The sequence below is a fragment of the Rhinopithecus roxellana genome, chromosome 10 (assembly GCF_007565055.1).
Source record: "Rhinopithecus roxellana isolate Shanxi Qingling chromosome 10, ASM756505v1, whole genome shotgun sequence".
NCBI lineage: Eukaryota > Metazoa > Chordata > Mammalia > Primates > Cercopithecidae > Rhinopithecus > Rhinopithecus roxellana.
Window position 1 is genome coordinate 133578762 of NC_044558.1, and position 22625 is coordinate 133601386.

Below are 22625 nucleotides of genomic sequence, written 5' to 3' on the forward strand. Positions count from 1 at the left end.
TATATATATTATGTATATATATTTGAGATGGAGTCTTGCTCTGTTGCCCAGGCTGGAGTACAGTGGTACAATCTTGGCTCATTGCAACTCCCACCTCCTGTTTTCAAGCGATTCTCCTGCCTCAGCTTCCCAAGTAGCTGAGATTACAGGGGCCCACCACCATGCCCTGCTAATTTTTTTGTATTTTAGTAGAGACGGGTTTCACCCTGTTGGCGAGGCTGGTCTCAAACTCCTGTCCTCAAGCGATCTACCCACCTCAGCCTCCCAAAATGCTGGGATTATAGGCATGAGTCACCGCACCCAGTCTACTACATTGAATATTAACAATTATTCCTCAGTATCCACAAGGGATTGGTTCCAGGACCTCCCCCCACCCCATGATACTAAAATCTGTGGATGTTCAAGTCCCATGTAAATAAGGCATAGCATTTGCTTATAACCTATGCACATCCTCCCGTATATTTGAAATCATCTCTAGATTACTTATAGTACCTAATATGACATAAACACTATATAAACACTGAAATTTAAAGTTTGTATTGTTATTTATTTATTTTGATTCAAATATTTTTGATCCATGATTGGCTGAATCTGTGGATGTAGAACCTGTAGATACAGAGGGCCAACTGTATCTAAAGATATCCAAATACGCAATCATTTTGGTGGTTTATTTTCTCCTGAAAAAGAAATTTTTGATTTTATTAAACTTTTCAGCTTTCCAAAATAGGGTAAAACTTGATCACTGAGTTAACAGTAGTAGAGTATCTTCTATGTGCAAGGCATTTTCTAGATAGGGGCTATCCAACAGAACTTTCTGCAATGATAGAAATGTTCTATAATCCGGCCTGTCCAATGTGGTAGCTGCTAGCCACATGTGGTTATTGAGCAGTTAAAATTGCTTCGTTTAACTAAGGTACTGAATTTTAAATTTTTACTTAATTTTAACTAATTTAAATGTAATTTTAAATAGCCACATGTTAGTGACTATCACATTACACAAGGAAAGCCTGGATGCTTTAATCAGGCCCACATACTGATCGATCCATAAACAATTCTTTGACAAAAGCCAGGACATTTTTTTAACCTGTTCTTTTTTAAGTTGCCTATGGTGCTCAGAATCTGTGTAGGAAGAAAAAAAATATCAATGATCGAGCATAAATTCAGGCTAATAAAGATAAACTATAACCCATTTTAATTTTAGTGGAACTCAAATGACATAACTTATCATCAATATTTTAAAACAGTGATCATGAATTTGCTATGAATATTTTAGCTACTTCCAAAAACAAATAGTAATATAATAATTTTAATTCTGCATATGACACCGTATAGCGATTAATTAGGTTTAGATGTAAGTGGTGGTGTGCTGGTAAATGTTTAACTGGTTCTTTATGAAAAATGTAGGTGTGTGCCTAAGTGCATGTGTGGGTATGGTTTATTATATGCTATGTTATAAATGATGTGTAGCAAAACATACACTTACACATAAGAATAAAATATATATTACTCCTGTGAATGCCATATAACCAATTGATTTTCACTGAATGCTTTTATTGATTTTTGCTAAATTCTTGTATCTTTTGCCAACCTAAGAGTGTGATTAATTCGCAAGTGTAATTCTGACATTAATGTTGATGGAAATTTTCCTTTATGTTAATGATTAAGGTGAAAGCCAAACAATGAAGACATTTGTTAGAACCTCATTTATTCAACATTGATATGAGCAACGTTTTCACTAAATCAGGTAATAATTTTCATATACTGGAAAAATATTTCCCCATTTTTGTGTGCTGTTCACAATGTGGTAACTATAAATGTGACACTTTAAATGGAATCTGTCTGATTAACATTTTCTCTATCTCTTTTTTGAGTCCAACAATTGGCAAAATAATAAACTTGTGGCACTTGCCAATTTCCATGGTGTAAATGCTCACACCACTACTAATGTGACATCATGGACAGTGGAGTTAGGACAATATTATAGATGTAATAACTAATCTCAAGAGCAAATAGTAAAATGTGGTAAATGGTAAGATAATAGTAAAATGTGGTAAACAGTAAAATAATAGTAAATGTGGTAAAACGACTGGGAACTGATGGGCTTTGGGTATTTATTACCTTTGTTTTTACTGTAATTTATTTAGTGGTAAATTTTTATAACTTAATTCCTAATAGTATGGAGTCCCAGAATGCTGGTCCTGTGTTTATCAGCAATTTATGAAGCAGACACTCTTTGCCAGCACTAGGTGCTAGGGCTTTAAATATGAATAAGGTCTGTCAAGATTTGAGTTTTCCTGGATATGCTCTTGCCTTCCTCTCTTGTCTACTTTTCCTCCCTGAATGATCTCATCCAGGCTTGTGGTTTCATTATCATCTTTATGCTGATAATCCCAAATTTATGTTTCCATCTCTGCTTTTCTACTGCAAGCTCCAGTCTCATAAATTCAACTTCCTACCTGATAACTCCTTTTGGATTTCATATAGTTATTTCATGAAATATAGTTGTTTTTATAAATGACTACATGAAATCATGACCATTCTAGCCTGGTACACCTTAATGTCCATGTTTTGCTCCAAACCCATGTAGTCTTCCTCCAGTCTCCATCATTCTCAGTCAGTGACACTACCATGAACCAGTTGATTGAGCTCTGATTTTAGGAATCATCCTTGGTCCTTTTCTTTTATTAACTTTCTACATTGAACCTATCGGCAAGTTCTGTTTCTTCTATTCCAAAATACTTCTCAGATCTGACAGTCCTCACCATCTTCACTGCTGTCACCCTAGTCAAAGTCACTATCTCTTATTGGGACTATTGGGAGACTCAACCTGGTTTGGATTTGTGTCCCCACCCAAATCTCATGTCTAATTATAATCCCCTGTATTGGAAAAGGGGCTGGGGAGGGGGAGGAGAAGTGATTGGATCATGAGAGTGGATTTTACTCTTGCTGTTCTCATGATACTGAGTGAGTTCTCATGAGATCTGGTTGTTTAAAATTGTGTAGCACCTTCCCCTCCACTCTATTCCTCCTGCTACAACCATGTAGGACATTATTCCTTCCTCTTCACCTTCCGTCATGATTGTAAATTTCCTGAGGCATCCCCAGCCATGCTGCTTGTACTGCCTGCAGAACAGTGAACCAATTAAACCCCTTTTCTTTATAAATTACCCAGTCTCAGGTAGTTCTTTATAGCAATGCGAGAACGAATGAATGCGCTCATATTTGTTCTTCCTGCTTTCCCTTTTTAGTCACACAGATCTTTCACACGGTATGAAGAAGGAACTCTTAAAATATAAAGCAGCTCATGTCACTTTTTTGCTTAAAATCTCTCCACTAGTTAATGTACTTCAGTTAGATCAAAGTCCAATCTGTAGTAGGCAGAATAATGGGCCTCCATAAATGTCCATGTCCTAATCCCTGGAACCTGTGAATATATTACCTTACATGGCACAGGGAACTTTGTAAATGTGACTACATTAAGGACCTTGGAAAGGAGAGATTATCCAGGATTATCCAGGTGGGCACAATGTAGTCAAAAAGATGTTTACAAGTGGAAGCAGGAGGCAGAAGAGAATTAGAGGGAGAGGTAGCAGTGGAAGAGCCAGGTAGATGCAGCACTGCTGTGTTTGAGGATGGAGGAAGGGAGGCAAAACCCAAGGACTATGGGTGCCTCCAAAAGCTGGAAAATGTAAGGAAATGAATTCTTCCCCAGAGTCTCCAAAAAGGAGTGCTGCCCTGCGAACATCTTGAGTTTAGCCCAATGAGACCCATGGAAGACTTCTATCTCAAAGAACTCTCAGATAATACATTTGTGTTGTTTAAGCTGGTAAATTTGTTGTAATTTGTTAGCATAGCCACAGAAAACTAATACAGTAACCTGCAAGACCCTACAACTTTCTCCTCTAGATCCTCACAAAGCTGATTACTCATCATTTGGATTTCCAGAATCTCCTCAAAAAGGCACCACCACCACCTAGTCACGTTTTACTCTGTGCTTTATTTTCTTAATAGCTTCTGTGAGAATATGAAATTGTCTTAATAATTTGTTTTTGCCTTTATACCCTCTTACCAGTCACATACCATTAACATATAAACTTCAGGAAGTCAGGGACCTAGTGTATCATTTTCATCCAGTAAACACTCAGTGAACATATGTTCTAAAAAAATGAATGAAAACAGGATGTCTTGCTCAGGATATGCACAGTCTATGGGAGAGAAGATGAGTAAAGCACTGATTACACAGCAGTATAATGAAGGCTATAAAAGGGACTCATATGGGGAGTCACAGGCACCCATAGGAAAAGCACCTTGGCAGGCTCTCCAGAGGAATGACTATCGGGCACAACCTTGAAGAGAAAGTAGGAAGGCAAAAGCCTGGTAAAAATGAGCAGGTGGATTTTCAGGCAGAGGATGTTGGAGGTTGTGAAAAAGAATACACAGGTATTAAAGGAACTGCAGGAGATTTGGTTACTCTGGAACCTAAAATGAAAGGTAAGAAGGTGTCTTATCACAGGGACTTTGTATGACTTACCAAGAAATGTTGGATTTGTCTAGGTGGCAGGAAAGGGTTTTAAGCAGTGCCAGTTTTGCATTGTGGAAAATGTATTCTGATGACACTATTGATAGTATATTGGAGGGGAGTAATGCTGGAGATGGGACACCAGTTGGGACGATATGGCCATTTTCAAGAAGAAAGATTGTAGGACAGTAACAGTGAAAATGGAGAATGATAGGGAGGTCTGGGAAAGTATTTTAGAGGTAGATTCCGTAGGATTGGTGACCAATTTATTGTGTGGGACACTCAGAGTTTGGCTTGGGTGACTGGACAGAGAGTAGTATCTCCAATAAGAATAAGGAATATGGGAGGAGGATATGAGACAAATTTCACTGTGACAAGTTTGTGATGTGCCATGGGTGGAAGAAGCATCTCAGAGGAAGCTGGATTTAAGTCTGAATCTTGGGAAAGATAGGGCTAGAGATTTATATCTGGAATGAATGGAATATGTGATACGAGTGAGCTATTTCAGGATATGGAGATTAGAAGAGAAGTAGGTTGAGGGTGGAATCCTGGGAAATACTGAATTTTACACATTGGATGAAAGATGTGTGTCCAAGAGTGAGACCGAGAAGGAATAGTCAGAGAAGAAGGAAAGAATAAAGAATGTGCTGTCATCTGCAGAAACACCTGGCTCCTTCATCTGTACCTGCAATTTAGTGAGATTTCCAATGTCACCTCTTCCAGGTCCTCTCAAATGGATTCAGTTGCTTTTCACTTTACTGTACTTTTATTATAATGATTGGCACATTGTATATACCTATTTTTTATGCTGGTCTAATTGTCCTACTCCTAGATAGTAAACTTCTTGAAAGCAAGGACTATGACTCACTTATCATTCTTTGTAGTTCTCAGTAGGATATCATACACATATTACCTTTATGACAAATTAATATGGCCACTGAATATAGCAGATATTTTGGAAAGTAGGCTTTATTCATATTTTAAAGAAACAATAGTCATTTGATTAAGTGGTACCAAACAGCTAAGCAAAATATTTCTTTAAGATGATGGTAGTGTATCATCTTAATATACTTGATCATCATGAGCTCCTGTGTAATCATAATAGAGAAATATTAATTGCATACTTATTATGTTCCAAGTGTTCTGTTGAGTGCTTTATATGCGTGATTTCATTTAATCTTCACCTATCGCTGGGCATCATTATTCTTATTTCACAGATGGAAGATAGGAATCTCAGAGAGGCTGAGTAACTTGCCCAAGATAACACAGCCAGTAAAGAGCTAAGATTTAAAGCTAGACACCGTGCCTGCAGAGCTGGTGTTCTAAGTGCCTCTCGAGGGCCTTTTAGGTGACGTTAGGGAAATCCTGAGCCGAGGCAGGTAGGATGCAGAATGGGTACTTCAGGGGCCTGTAAAAGGATTTTGCTAATTTAATTGCTGGGAATCAGGTAGGCATTTTGAACAGTTAGAAAGAAATACTTGACATATTGGCATGTGAAGCAAATAGTTACATTTTTGTGATGTACCTTAAAACAAAGGTCCCTAACCCGCACAGCAGAAGGTGGGCGGTGGACATGCAAGTGAAGCTTCATCTGTATTTACAGCCACTCCACATTGCTTGCATTACCGCCTGAGCTCCACCTCCTGTCAGATTCTCAGGGGAGTGCAAACCCTATTGTGAACTGCGCATGCGAGGGATCTAGGTTGTGTGCTCCTTATGAGAATCTAATGCCTGATGATCCTTCATTGTCTCCCATCACCCCCATATGGGACCATCCAGTTGCAGGAAAAAAGGTCAGGTCTCCCACTGATTCTACATTATGGTAAGTTGTATAATTATTTCATTATATATTACAATGTCATAATAATAGAAATAAAGTGCACAATAAATGTAATGCACTTGAATCATCCTGAAACCATCGCCACCACCCCAGTCTATGGAAAAATTGTCTTCCATGAAACTGGTCTCTGGTGCCAAAAAGGTTGGGGCACCAGACTTGCTGATCTAAACAAATACTAGAGTAAGATCAGTTCTTTCAGCAAGTGATTTAGAATGCAGAACTTTGCCACAGTTTACCATAGCACAAAAATCAAATGCTGGCCACCAGGCTCTAAGGCAGGAACAAGTGAATTGAATGGAGTAAAAGACTCAGAAAAGAGTTTGGTGCTTAAGCTAGGAGAGTTTTAAGATGTCTTATGTTATTGTATCCCTAGTAATAACCATCCCTCCTGTTCTTTCCTGTTTATCAACCAGGTAAGGCATGGTTTTCATTCCCCAGGCATGGTAACATTGTAGCATGTAACATATACATTCTGAGTTTCTCTTGGACTGTGAGCCTGTCAAGAATAGAGCTCAGTTTTTCCATTTTTCTGTGTCAAATACAGAACAAAAGCAGGCAATGAATAGGATACAGCTTACGACAATTATTGCAATATAAGGCAGATGTGAGCTCCAAGACAGTAGGAACTTTGCCGTTTTTGTTTACCTCTGATTCTTCAAGACAGATACTGAGCTCGGTAAATATTTGTTGAAAGAATAGATGGTTTTATAGCATGGTTTTATATCATCTGAAAGGTAGAATGGATCGTCTACTAAATCTTTCTGTTTCCAGGGTCTCTAATTATATTATTCATAGTCTAAATTCATATCAAAAGTTAAGAGTTGGTCACTCTCCTTCTCTGCCAATGCAGTATGAACTCTGTTTATTTTTAAGTATACTTTTTTCCAGATCATTCAACATAATGACAAATTTGCTAAAAATAATCATTTCTATAGCACCATATAGGTATATTTCCAACTATTATTTCAATTAATTTAATAATAGAGTATACTTAAGTGATTAGCTATCTTATTATATTATTGGAGAAGAGAATTCTAATGTGAGACATTACCCACTCAAATCCATATTTGATGAATTGTGTCTAGTCTATTTTTTAGTTTATTAGGAAAAACTAGGATTGTCACATCTGTCAAACTCTTATCACATCTACCTTTGTGTAACTGAAATAACTCAGACTTCACTGGCCAGATAGCATTGTTGTATTACAACTTCACCCCAACGCAAGTGGCAAAAACCAAATTCACATTAGCTGAAGCAGTGAGAGATTATTGGTCCATGTAACCAACTGAAGGGAGGCAAGGTGACTGGACCTGCAGATGTGAGCATCATTAGCTGTCTTTCGCTCCAGTTCTCATGTCAGGTTACCTCTGCAAAGGAGCTTTATTTTCTCAAGCCAGTTTCTTCCTCAAGACTTAACCAAGGTTGGGGATGGGGGCCTGCAGCTTTAAGGCCTATCTTCACCACTTTGTAACCAGATCCTTCCACCTTTAGTTCAAGTAAGGCTGGGAAACGACTCCGCACAGCTCCTCTTGCGGCACCTGATCAATCACTGTGTCCTGGGAGGGCTGGTGAAGGGCTCTGATTCATCCAGTGTCAGGAATGGGCCCACCCTTATGGTTGGGGGTGGAGTGAAATGTGTGTCAGTGGAGTCGGGGAAAAGTGCAGGGCAGACAACACAGTGGCGTCCACTGTGCCCGGTACATTAGCATTGGTACCCTGTTAGGAGATGGCAGGACATTCTGTCTCATACAGAGCCTCTGCCACTAACACTTCTGGGCATCCTCAAGGTGCCTCCAAGTATCCAAGACTCAGTCTTGGTTTTCACTCTCGACTGTGACTCTTGCAGTCTTGGACGTGTTCATGCAATTCCTCTTTTGAGGCAGGAATGGCACCACCACCATGGCCTCAGATTGGGTGGAGATGAATACAACTCCATGTAGACAGAACTGATATTCCATCCTCATGCCCCTATGACTAATGCTTCTTTTAGGAGCTAGGATGGAGAAGACATAACATGACTCCTTGTGCCCCATGAACTCATGGTACAGTTCACTGCTTTGGTGCTACAGCTGGCTGGGTCAGGACTTTGTGGACCCATGTACACATGTTCACCCATTGGCCACATACCACTTGGAAGGCTGAAACTCTGTTCCTGTTCCTGTTGACCGTTGCCCTCTCACCTTAGCTGACATTGACCTTTTGCTGCCCATGGAGCTGGAAGTCAGCCTTCCCTGATGTTGGCTAAATGACAGCAGTTGTGCTGTTCTGTAAATCCAGAGAAGCAGTTGCCACCCACAAGAGACAAGTGAAGAGAAGGGTGATGCCTTTTCCCCTACATAGCAAAGTGGGGCAGGTGGTGGTGGTTCACCTTCTCCAAGTCAGACCTATCAAGTCTTCCCCAGAGTGTGCAACCTGCCGAGACAGATGGCCTGAGATGGGATGGATTCATCATCACTTTCCAAGTTATGTGCAGATGGACAGTTACACTAGATACCCTCGTTCTTAGGGTGGCTTCTTGGCGCACCCTCAGTCTCACCCTCATTCTGACTCCTGTTGTGCCCGTTTCCATGTAAGAGCGGTAAGGGACATTTATGCTGTTCAGTTGTACCACCCAGAAGTAATTCTTTGCTATGAGTTGATTTAGTCATATAATTCCTCAAAATACCGATTCACCTAAACTTTAGTATTAGTAGGAACCACAGCCTCTCCATACCACAACTGCGACTCAGCAGTCCAGTGTTTGAGTGATCCTTCAAACCTTGGCCTTCAGGTGAAGACAGGCAGATCACTTGAGGTCAGGATTTCAAGACCAGCCTGGCCAACATGGCAAAACCCAGTCTCCACTGAAAATACAAAAATTAGCCAGGTGTGGTGGCACAGGCCTGTAATCCTAGCTACTCTGGAGGCTGAAGCAAGAGAATTGCTTGAAGTGGGGAAGAGGAGGTTGCAGTGAGCTGAGATCGGCCACGACACTCTAGCCTGGACGACAGAGCAAGACTGTCTCAAAAATAAAATAAAATAAATCATTATTTCCCTTTAATTTACCGATGATAAGGTCAATAAGCTTTAAACTTTAAAATTTGATTGATTCAACCAAAAAAGCAGTATTTAAATTACATACTTTTACTTACAAACACACAAGGCTAAGTAATATATAAGAATAAAGCTTTGATGTGCAGTGCAAGTTTATCTCACAGGTTTTAAAACAACTGATAGCAAGGATTCAGGTACCTGAACAAATATTTCAGGTTGGTAGGGTTTGACTCTTTTTCCAAGGATGCTCTTCAAAACATAAGCAAATTGATAAATACAAGTGGATAGGTGAAGTAAGACTCTTGCTTAATTCCACTTTCTGGAAATATCCGTATCTGAGCTTTAGCTCAGCCAAGACATCTTGTAACATATATAATAAAGCAATATGCAATGAAAGTAGGATCTGAGAAAATAAAAACAATAATTTTGGGTTTTGTTTTTCTTTTCTTTCTTTTTTTTTTTGAGACAGAGTCTTGCTCTGTAGCCTAGGCTATAACACAATGGCATGATCTTGGCTCACTGCAACCTCCGCCTCCCAGTTCAAGTGATTCTCCTCCCTCAGCCTCCTGAGTAGCTGGGATTACAGGCACCTGCCATCATGCCCAGCTAAATTTTGTATTTTTGTAGAGATGGGGTTTTACCATGTTGGCCAGGTTGGTCTTGAACTCCTGACCTCAGGTGTTCCACCTGTCTTGGCCTCCCAAAGTGCTGAGATTACAGGCATGAGCCACCACCCCCAGCCCAGCCATACTATTTACACATGAAAAAAGGCATGGAGGTATTTTTTGATTACTACTTAATGCAACATCAGAAATTTTTGTGTGAGCAGAAACAACTATAAAAGAGACAGAACATTTTTCTCCCCACTCTTCCTCTGCAAGCCTGACAATAAAAGGCTTTTAAGGGAGCAAGTGCTTGCTTTTCAATGATCTACCCCTGTCAATCGTCAAGTGAATGTGTGCAGAGCCACAGGTCCTATGGGTAGGTGGTTAGGTTGCTGTAGTTTGGGGTTAACAGCAAGGCTCTCAAAATGTATGTGGGAGGGGGCAGGTGCATGTTTGTACCTCTGCGTTTGCACTAATAGAATCTTCTTGTTACAAAGATTGTAGTTAAGACAACATTTTGGAATTCTAGAATATATCTTAATATTTATTTAGTGAGTTTAATGCTTAATTTTATAAAATAGATATGCCTGGGGATTTTTAAGACAATTGGTAAGCTTATTCTATAGTCTGGAATTCTGTTTTATAAATTTCTCTGAAGGGAGGGACCCACATAACTCATCTGTGGCCAGCAACCCATGAATTAACATGGGGCTCTTATTGAGGACCTAGCTGCACAGGCCCTGCTGCCTTCCCATCCTCCCGCCAGCTGAGTGCCAGGCCATCTCCATGGCTGTGTGTGCAGCCTTACATGGGGGCTATTTTGGGGTGACCAGCTTCTTCCCCAAATTCGAATTGGGCGATTGGCCTGGAGTTGTGTTACTCTGAAGGAAATGAAGATGCTGCATAGTTTGTATTTTTGTTCTGGGCACCGATGGGGAGGAGATCTTAAATCGATTTGAATAAAATCTAGACAGTGAATAATCCTGTTGAATGCTTTAGAACTGACTTTTTGAGATAAAGATGAACAAGGCAGTCTTGTGTGATGATAAAGAACAGGCCAACACAACATGCTGCTTTACAGAGTGGATGTAAGTGAAAAATTCAAGGGTTGGAGCAGGTCATAATTCCTCTACTTAACGTTTTATGATTTTGGCATCTTGCATTCTATAATATTTTAACCCAGTTTCATCTTGTTTCAGGCATGGTTTTCTAAAACTATGTCTATATCAGGTGAAAACATGAACTCTAAAGACTGTAACATGGTGCATTTTTCTTTTTAAAAAGCTTGCTTTATGATGAAATTCTCTCAGTTGTGCTTCTATGTGACATTTCCATTCAGAAATGCCTTGAAAATAAATGAAGATGTTATGAGAATTACAGTGGACAAAATGCCCATCCTGACTGGCTAATCTAGTGCAGTTACTGATCTCATCTGTGTTATCACACTCGCAGACATGCCAGGTGCCTCGCCCAACCTCCCCCAACAATGCACACAAATGCCTGGATTTTTTAAAATCAGAAATTCTCTTTGTTCTCCATCACACATTATTCCTGTTTAAGGTTTTCAACTTGAAAAACTTCAAGCCATCTTGGATTTTAAAGTAATGGTAGATTTTTCTTCTGGAACATTTATCTTATGTGGAGAAGCACTTACTATAAATTGGTGAATACAGAGCTTACTCCCTTTACCTGATGCAATAGATTTGATGGAGTTTCTATATTCCAAGTCAACATCACTATGGCTGTTTGGTTGTGTTGCTGCGTTTGTAAACATTCAATAAAAGTCTACTTGTCTATAACTCTTGGGATTAGAAACTCTTAATTCCTTGTATTTGTATACATCTACCTTGCATTTGTATGTATCTACAATTCCTTTTATTTGTATACATCTACCATAATGGTGATTTAGGGGCACTGTGAAAGCAAGAATTATTTTTAAAATTGTCAAAGAAAGGTCAAATTCTGTCGCTAATGATTTCCATATTTTGCTCACTTTATTTGGGGGCAAAAAAATCAGCTTTAGAGCAGCCAAACACCAGACTTGAAGCCCAGCTTCCCCTTTCCCTAGTGCTGCCCTGTGGCAAGTGACTTCACCTTTCTCAGCTTCATTCTACCCATCTTTCTCTTATGAATAATCCTATCTAGCTTATAGGTTTCTTGTGAGAGTTGAACAAGACCATAAATGTACGTGTCTGGTGCATAATTTTTACTCAGTACCTGTTGCCTGTTACCATCCACAACAGCAACGAAAACAATAATAATACCTTGGAAATAGTCTGTGTGGAGCATATGCTATAATTTTTGTTAGCCAAATAATGGAAAAACCCATTACTCAATTACTACACCTTTTATTATACAGTTAACATATGTAGATTAGTAGACATGTGCATACACACATCCATACATACTGCACCTGAAATGTTTTTTAATTTTAATTTTTTTAGAGCCTTTAAATGAACCATGATGCACCTGAAATTTTAAAGGAGAGGTTCTAGAATTTAAATCCTTTTGTACATGTACACACATACTCTCAAGTATGTACACACATACTTCCTCACATCTTCTGAAAGGTAGGAAGAAACATGGGCACATAACTATGCTATATGGGGGACTGTCTCAAACTTGAAGATGTTTCTGGTCGACTGAACACCATCCTAACCTAGGGCACCCATGGTTTATAGCTTCTTCTTGATTGTGTCAGGAAGGGCTCAAGGTCAAGCTCACGTTAGCCACAAGAAAGGAAGCACTTTGGAGAAAGCAGAAATGGGTTTGACTCTGGGGCAACTCGGGGATGCTTTAGTTCACCTCCCAGGTCTCACACAGCAGGCTTCCCACACCTGGTAGCACCATCGCACAGCTGGGTATTTTGACACTGAGCAGCAAAGTTCAGTAAAGGTTTCGCTAATGTGTATGCAACGCCCTCCCAAATATGGCATCCTCACATTTCAGTCTCTTACCCAGTTTGAGTTTCACAGACTGATGCTATAAACTGGTTTCATTATTTTTTTTTATTTAAGCTAATGTTTTTATTTTCCCTGGAATGACTACATTGTTTCTTTGTCCTGGACATACAATTTATATATCCTTCAAAAAGAGCTCGTTTACCAGTGTGCTTTTAAAACGGAAGCCAAATGAGAAGCATTTTAAAATTTTTGTGCAAATCCTTGTACATGTTTAATTTGGGGAGTCATCTGCATCATTATAATGTATTTGCTTACTAAAAAATATTTTAAGGGAAACCCTTGAGGCCCCACAGTTGAGAATATTTTGTCATAAACCAGCATAAAGCCAAATGCTGAGTGCTAGTGGATTTTGGAAAGAGGCATAAGGCTTTCGATTTTTTTAGCCCTCTCTTAAGACCTGGAAAGGGACAGTCCTCACAGGGATTTGTGATGTATTCTGCAGGAGGATAATTTTGCCTCTGGGAAAGTCAGAGCCAGGCCAAAATCACTCCTGGGATTTTGAAGTCTGAAGTCACTTGTTTGGCTCTGCTCACTGGAGAACTCAAGAATGCTATTCATCGGCCAGTGTGAACAGTGGTTGAGAAATGACTTGCTGTAATAATCATTTCCAGAATTTTTTGAGATACAGAAATTCTTCCGCATTGCTTTTCAGACACTGGAATGGCACATTTTGGTGGGCTTTTCAGGTGGAACTTAGGAAAAAAAGGGGCAAGTCTATATTTTAATATTTCTATGACTGTTCTTTCTCTCAGAGAACGCTTGAGTGCCCTGTTAGTCTTTTGAACAGGTTTTCTTGGAAAAAAAAAAAAAAAAAACAATTGTGCTATAATGCCAGCATGAGATCAACTTTTGTTAAAATACCTAGGCAAAACCACCAAACATTGCTAAATCCTTTTGGAGAGGCTAGAGAGAAACTGAAGGAAGTTACAGTTCATTCCAAAATATTTAGATTAGAACTGGCATTATTTCCCTATTTAGATCTCTTCTCAATCATAAAAGAAAAATCACATACATTGTGTTATTTTTCTCTTGCTGTTACCCAGCACAGCTGCCCCCTTTAAATCCTCAGTTGGGTTCTAAGCTTTTCTGAGGCACCCTTTCACAGAAAGCTTTCTCTATTGCATTGAAAAACAAATCATTTATTCATTCAACATAATTCAACACTAAATACCTAGTGTGTGTCAGGCACTATTTAGAGTTCTTGGGAGTAAATCAGTGAACAAAGAGACAAAGCGCCCTGCCCCCATGGAGCTTGCAGTTTAGCTCATGCAGAGGATCTAATTTACCTATGCATGACAAGACCTGACCCTCAGCATGCTTAAAGGTTCCTTATGGTCCGGGGGATCTAGTACAAATTTCTTGTAACAGGGCTGCAGAATTTTCTAACACACTATGCTACATGTGGATAAAATAAATATATCTTAGACTTTTGTCCCTACCTGGTCCCATCTTCCTCATGTGCCCCTGCATGGTAGAAAACAATAACAAAACAAAGCAACTAGAATTTTTCTCATCCAATGCAGTAATGTAACCATTGCTTTTGGATAATGCTTAGTCCCTAGATTGAAAGAGAGAAGGAGGGGAAAGAGATGTCATACCAGATAATACTTTTGAATCCTGAAAGAAGAATTTCTCAATATTTTTTTGAATAGCATAATTATGAATTATGCTATTCATAATTCAGTGACTACAAACACAATTCACTTTTAAGTCTAATCTGCATTATTGACATTTCCCTCATCATTTTCTTCATTCTAGGCAATCCACAAAACAGTAAGTGAAGAAGCCCTGATCTGTCACGTTTGCTCCTTTCCATGGTGTAAATAGTCCCACCGTGGCTAATTTAAAGTAACCGATGTGAGGTCACTGCTTGCAGGAAAGATGCGCACCAGCTTACCATTATGTAATATTTCCACCAAACAGATATGTAGCCATCAATAACCTCAAGATCACAGATAACAATAAAAATGTGGTATAAGTAAAACAATTAGGAAGTGATGAGTTTTAGGCATGTGTTACTTTTGCCTAATATAATTTATTTAATTGTAAATTTATAACATTTAATTTTTAATAACGGCTATGTTTAGCAACTGGCTTGCAAAATTCCTGACAATTTAATAATCAGCTCTCAGAAGTCACTATGTCAGGGCAAAACCACGGTAATCATAAATGCCATCTCTCTTTCCCTTATCACTCTATTTTAATCCAACAGCCAATCATGCAGACTCTACCTCCAAAACATATCTTGACCACTTCCCTACTGCAACAATAGTTCTTATCACCCTCACCACTCACCTGTATCCCTGTAATAGCCTCTAGCTGTTCTCCCTAGTTCATTCCTTATCTGTGTCTCATAGTCCACTCTCCCACACAGGAGCCAGTCATATTTTTAAAATATATGTACCATATCACTTCTCATCTTAAACTGTTCAACGTCTTCCTGTTGTTCCTAGAAGAAAACTCAAGCTCTTACCATGCCCAATAAGGGCCTATCTTATCTGGCTGCAGCCTGCCTTCCAACTTCATCTTGCCATTGTCTGACTCAGCACTTCATTCCAGCCATGCTGGCCATTTTTCTTCTCCTAAAACATACCTGTTGTGTAGCTGCTTCTGGGCCATAGCACTTGTTCCCTCTGCCAGGAATGCTCTTCCCCCACAGCATTCCAAGGCTGGCTCCTTCTCATTGTTCAGGTTCTAGCTGAAGTATCATCTCCTAAAAGAAGTCTGTCCCTGACTATTTTATCTAAAGTGAACCCCATTCCCCATACCACCACTCCCTGTCATATTCCCTTGTTCTCAGGAACTCAGGAAAATTAGCCTCTAAACCTCAGTTTTCTCATTTGTTAAATGGAAGTAACTGTAGTGCACATTCCTCATAGGGTTGTGAGGATCAAACGATTTAATATATGTAAAGCACTTTGAACCCTGCTTGGATCTTTTAAGCACTATCTATAAAAGTTTAGCTGCTAATATTATCATCATCATTTTTATTGAAGTATTATTATAATCTTCATTATTATTGGAGTATTCAAAGTACCTATCACTGTCTAAGAATATTTTATCTATTTGTTTGTTTTCTTATTTCCTTTCTCCTCTACTGGAGTTTGAGCTGCATGAGAGCAGTGACCTTGAATGATTCATGCCCTGCTGTGTTCCGTCACCTAGAATAGTGCCTGCCACACACTAAGTACTTAAATATTTTTTGAATGAATGTGTGCATAAATGAATAAACACAAGAACTGGTGGTGACACCATTCTGAGCCTTGGTTTATTTTTAGAAAATGTGATTAAATGTGATTACAGAGGCTTGCAGTCAGCGTGGTTGGAAGGACACAACCTTTTTTGTAGGTGGTGGAACTTCTGGACTCCTGTTGCATGTCTGTTGCAAGGTCTTCCACGAATTCTGGTTTCTGGTCCTTCTTGAGTGCTGAGTAGCTGATGTTCCAGTGGTCCCAATCATCAGGAATATTGTGGCTATGCTTAGCTCTCATAGTGAAGTCTAAGTTGTGAGAACTAGTAGCTTATGATTCCTCCTGATGGAAGGATAGTGCTTAATAAGATCCAAGCAGGGTTCAATGTATGTGCTTTACATACATTAACTTGTTTGATCCTCACAACCCTATGAGGAATGTGTACTACAGTTACTTCCATTTAACAAATGAGAAAACTGAGGTTTAGAGGCTAATTTTCCTGAGTTCCTGAGAACAAGGGAATATGACAGAGAGTGATGGTATGGGGAATGGGGTTCACTTTAGATAAAATAGGCAGGACAGACTTCTTTTAGGAGATGATACTTCAGCTAGAACCTGAACAATGAGAAGGAGCCCAGAAGCAGAAGAACTATGAGCTATGATTCCCGAAGTAGCCAAGGGCAAGGAAGTTGAGTGCCTCTGAACATTTGTTCTGCTCAATGAAAGAACTCAGTCATGGGGTACCCCTTGTGGAAAAACTTGGAGCAGCCTCAGAAAGACTACCATCCTTTGCTTTTGTAGTGGTTACATTTAGAACAGATATGTGCAAAAAAACCTATGGCAAAAACCTTATCTTGGGCTTGCTTCTCTTGAACCTGAGCAGTCACTCAAAAAGGCACTATGAAAAGGCCCATTTCTGTATTTTTCACTTTTCATTTAGGTCCCTGATATGTCAAAAGATGACAGGGTTCATGAAGATTTTCTGTAAGTCACCCTCGGTTGATCTGGAATACCAAGTTGCTTTACTCTACAGTAAGCTTTTTGAGGACAGCCCATGTGTGTTATTCACCGTTACACACGAGTACCTGGCGCCGAGCCTTGCACTGAGCGGTAACCTATAGATACAAGATAGACTTCCATGTTCAGAACAACATTGCGTTAGAGTATGGCACCTGAAATCTTAGCAGCCGGGCCTTGGTGAAACTCTGTAGAGTTCCAGGGAGATCCTCCCTGCCTCCTTCACCAGTGCCTCTTAAGGAGGCACTAAGCAGAAAGGAGGCAGGCTTTGGAATCAGACAAATGTGGCTTCAGGTTCTGGCACTAGTTAAATGACTTAGGGAATGACTAATTAAGTGACCGTGGGGAAGTTACTTAACCTTTCTAATTTATAAAATGGGAACAAATGGTACCTATAAAGATTAACTGAGATAGAGTAGGTAAATATTTCAGCTGAGAACCCAGTATCCTCTGTACATTCACTTATTGTTGATATGAATGTTATGGAGTGTTTTCTGTTTGTGTATGATCAGCATGCAGATTAAGGGGCAGAGAGGTCTAAGGCAGAGAGAATTGGGCCCAGGAACATGGGGCCACATCAGATCCTGGACCAGAATTATATGAGGAAGTAGTGGGGTTTGGGCCCAGGATTTGAGGGATGGTGATGGTAGTGTATGGTGAGGAAGCTGGGCATGACAGTATAATAACAGAGAAAAGAGTCTATGGAGCTCAGGATAGATTAATTTTTATAATGGGAAACTGTATTAGTAGTGATATCTAGATCTCTATCAGATTACTAGGGGACGTCTATTCTTTACTGAATATCGACTTTTTAGGGGGAAAAAAGCAAAACTAAGTTCTATGAATATCAAATGAGAAGAACTTGGTAGATGGCTGCTTTTAAAGTTATAAGTAGTGTATTCATGGTATACAGCAAGGCCATTGGGTAACACCTCTTTCTTCTTAAATTGGGTAAATCAAATAACAGTGAATCACAAGTTAAAGTTACTTGTCCAGACTGATCAGGGAAAGGTGAATTAGAAGATGAGAGGGTGAAAATTAAAGAAGAAACAATTACCAACACGGAAAGGAGGGCTGCAGATGACAGGGATGGGAGCACGTATCTGGAAATGGAAGGGGATGGTGTTGTGGACAGAGGAAAAGAGCAAAAGATCATCAAACTTTCAATAACATAAATGTGACCCTCACTTTACCCTTAAATGGTGATGGCACACAACCTGAAGGTCTCAAAAGGAATATGTACATTAACTTTAAAAAAGAGTCTTCAGGCACCTCAGTAATAGACTGATGACCACTGGATGGTTTTGTTAATATATGTGTAGGCAAGAGAGTAATTTGGCAGAAAGAGGAAGAGTTAATCTGAAAGAGGAAATTTGAAGTTAGAAGAACATGAAGGCAAATCGTTCATGATAAATGTGAAGGAAAGAGCAAGATTTAATTATGAATCAGGGGCACAAAAAATAGAGCTAACATTAATGGCCACTTACTGCACATGAAGCCCACTGTGCTAAGCTTTTCCCAGGTACCATTACATTGTTACCACAGCAACCTGTGGGGTGAGCCCTGTTGATAGCTCCAGTGAACAGGGCAAGTCAGTAGTTTCCTTGTGATAGAGCTGGAAGGTAGAAGTTCTGAGTTCTGAACCTCAGCTCTCTCAGACAAAAGCTCCTGTGTGTAACCATTCAGCTGAAGTGCTTGCTCAAAAGGCTGAGAAAAGATGATGAAGAAGATTGGGAGCGGATTGAGAAGGAAAGTGCAAAGAACTTTGATGGTAAAGAATCTTAGAATGAAAGTAAGACATGGCAAAGAACAAAAGGAAGAAAGCATATCTAAAGGAGTAAAGAAATTAATATTTCTTGGCCACCTTATGTGATTAAGATGCACAAATACAATCTCTTTTAGTTCACACCAGAACTCCGTGAAGTACACATGACTTCCGTTTACACAGATGAGGAGATACAAGTTCAGAGAAGTCACCGTTAATCACATAGCTCACAAATACCCGAGCCAGGATTAGAACTGCTGTCTGCAGCATTAGAAAGCCCACAGTATTTTCATTCGAACTTGGGAAAGGAAGTGCTAAACCAGGGTGTGAGGAAGCAGAGATGGCATCTACCTCGAATGGTGGGGTAAAGATGCAAATAAAGCATGACTAGAAAGACAAAAAAGGGAAATGAGAAAGGGAGGACCACAGAGTGATAATTAGCCTCACACCACCTGTTCTTCCTTTGACTGAAGAGGTCCCTCTTCGAGGCTGAGTAACAAACAAAGCAACCGAGTTGCTCAGAGAGGCCGGCGGATTCTTCCACTGGTCACCGCCTGGAATGTTCACTGACAGCAAAACATGTGATGCGGAGAAACTCCTGACAATGACAAGAAAGATTCCAGACAATGGACACACTGCTGACTGTGACAGAAGTTTCATAGAAAATAATTTTTAAAAGGGACAAATATAGAGAGCAGCTCAGGAAGACACGCTCTGTAAAGGTGGTTGGCAGGAAGTACGGTTGCTGTAGAGGACACAGCGAGACATAACTGGACATGAAAAACAACCCTGTGAGGTTTGTAGCATAGGTTTGTGTATCACGGTTTTGCATATGAGGAAACTGGCCCATAGCGTTTGAGGACTTGCCTGTGGTGCCTGAGTTTTAGAATCCAGGTGTCTGACTCTAAATCTAGTGTGCTGAATACTATACCATTTTTATTTAAACAAATGTATTTCTAATGGTAAATTTGAGGTATCATATATTGGGGGGAAAGGTTTAGAGCAGGGATCTTTACTTTGTTCTATACAGGTAGCTCTTTTCAGATGCTTTTTCATGTTTAGTAAAAACAACTCTGCTCTCCAGATGAATGGCATTCAGCTCAATCTTGTTAGTGCTGTTTTGTTTGTGGTAGCATTTTCCAGGTGCAGATTCATAGCACCTTAACTTTGTATTGACTAATAATTAACAAAAGTGGCTGCTGACTTCACAAAGTGATTGCAGATTTTACTGCAAGTTCTTTTGTTTGCAACTGTCTAGGATACAATGATCATGTGGAAGGCGGTTCTTTGATGGCTAATTCTATACCATTAATAAAGTAAACTGACTTCTGGGAAATACATTCTCACTCTTGGACCCTGAAGTCTTGGTTTTACACATAAGCATTTTTGAGTAACTTGGAGTGAATTAACTTTGGTCCATTCAAATTGGATCAACTCATCCTCAGGCCCACAAAAATTCACATTGGATATACTGTGCTCATAATTATCAATGCCACGCTGACACTCTCAGGCTGTTCAGATGACTCATTTTGCTTCTTTTAAAAAAAATCTGGGAGAATGCTCACACATACCCAGATTATTGTGCTAGGCTGAAAACACTAGAAATCATGGTCAAGGTGACTTTGAAGTCTCTGTTAATTGTCTCTAGACAGTTCATGGCTATATTCTATACCCCTGCTTCATTCTGCTTTGACAAAATGAATATTTCCCAGTTTTTGATTAGATTTAAGTGACTCAGTGACGCTATGGCAACCCTAAACTATGGGACAAAAGTCAATGTCTTGACCATTGTATGGCCTCTTTATGAAGAAATCAGCTGTTTCTTGGGTCCAGATGGGCAATGTACTCATTTCTCCTTTTAACATTTTATTTAGGATTCAAAATATTTTCATAAGGAAAACCCCACAGATCTCATTATCTACCTTCTGACCTGTGGTAAAGTCATCATGAAGGAGCAGTTACTTTGTCTTTTTTTTTTTCCTCAAATTCCCAAATCCAAGGCAACCAGAAATGGCGAATAGGTTTTGTTTTAGGAGGCAGAAAATATGTTGATTTTAATTATTTCAAAAAACACAAGTGGGATATTAATTCGTGTAGCTTGATGTGATCATCTTAAATGCCAACTCCTATGCATTGTTCAGCTCTTTCCCACTTCATTATATATTTTTATTTCTTTCTTTTTCCTTCTTTCCTTCCTTCTTTCTTTTCCTCCCTCCCATCCATCCTTCCTTTCTTTCTTTTCTTTCTCTGTCTTCCTTTCCTCCTCCCTTCTTTCCTTTCCCTTTCTTTCTAATTCATTTGAATTTGTGAATCCTTACTTCCCACTATGAGCATTTCCTCCCCATAATATGCCAGTGTAGGGGCCTACCCTGCCCAAGTTCTGTAAAGAGACTCATAACCTTCCTGGGCACATCCATCTCCCCAGACAACAACCTGGTAGGAACTGAGAAGGCTTGACTGCTTGGTCATGGCCCCTCAGGCTCTGAGTGACAGGAACTCCTACCACCTGCATTACAGGATTTGCAGGAAGTCCCTCTGATTTTGCTGGTCCACTCTGAACAGTCTGCAGCAATTCTTTTGATAACCAGAAGAGGCAGATGAGTCCTGGCTGAGGAAGGCTGGGTAGAGGGTTGCTGCACACACACAGCTGAGGCGCCTCAGGGCAGGGCTGCTCCTGTAGCAGACCCCTGGAACCCCTTTTTGCTTTGTGTCTAGGACTCTCTGGCTTGCCCACTGCACACAGTGGTTCCTTTAAAGCAAGGTGTTGTGAGTCTCAGCTGAACGCTAGTACAAGATTGGCCTCATACTATGGGCAGGACATTGACTGCCTGCTCTTGCCAGTAGAGTCCATTGTGTGGTCAAGCTCAGAGGCACAGAGAAGGAGATCTGGGGTCAGGATACCTTCCAATGCGACTGACAACAGCAGAGACAGCTGGTCAGGAGCTAGGTTAGGCCATGCTCTCCTTTGCCCCTTTGCTTTTCATTAAGTCTCCTCATGCGCACAGCAGCCATGTGACCAGCTCTGGGGTCAGGAAAGGCACCTCTGCCCATGGCTGGAGCCTGGCTCCACTCAGCCCTGGCCAGGCTGGATGGGGAGGGGAGGTGGAGCTGCCTGGAGTGCAGAACTAGCCATGGGTTGTGACAGATTGACAGTGATGGGCTGAGAGGTGTGACCCTGCTGGGACATGCCCTGGGCAGAAAGAAGGGGTCATCTAAGGCCACAGAGGGGCCCCAAGGCAAACTCTCTGCCCAGTGAATTAATTTAGTCATGCAGGCAGGAGTTTGGTTAATACCCTAGAAACAATGGTGGGAAAAATAAGTAAACTGGAACAGGCAGGGAAGATGCCTAGGCAGCATGACCAGACTAAAGACTGGCCACCCGAGGAACATCAGGGGAGCCCATAGTGTCCCAGAGGTCTGGAAAGATGGGTTGTGTGCGCTCAGGTGAAGATCCCACAGGTGGGGCAGGTAGAACAGTGCAAGGGGGATGCCCCACTGAGCCATCAGTGGTTTTGTCTTTCTGGATGATGGCAGAAGCTGTTCTAGGGTGGCTCATGTTTTAAGAAGTAGGATTCAGTCTGCACCCCTTCATGAGAATGGTTATGTTTACAAAGGCAGAAGGGCTGATGAGTGGTTGCAGGAATAGGTATGATTTTTTAGTATTCCTCTCCAGAGGACAGAAACCCAAATGG

General features: G+C 40.3%; 1 protein-coding gene across 6 annotated transcripts in view; it reads left to right on the top strand.

The window, feature by feature from the left end:
- Positions 1 to 22625, top strand: part of SSPN (sarcospan) — a 114646-nt gene that overhangs the window by 15496 nt on the left and 76525 nt on the right. For 3 of the 6 annotated variants that reach the window (XM_030939064.1, XM_030939063.1, XM_030939069.1), the window contains exon 1: positions 19397 to 19729. The exons of 2 other annotated variants lie outside the window; for them this stretch is intronic. Coding sequence is in view for 1 of the 4 variants with exons in the window: in XM_030939061.1 (XP_030794921.1) it covers positions 19710 to 19724 (15 nt within the window). In the remaining 3 variants the exon portion in view is untranslated. Of the gene's footprint in view, positions 1 to 19396; positions 19730 to 22625 lie in introns of those variants that run through there. One more of the 6 variants, XM_030939061.1, reaches the window with a different exon arrangement.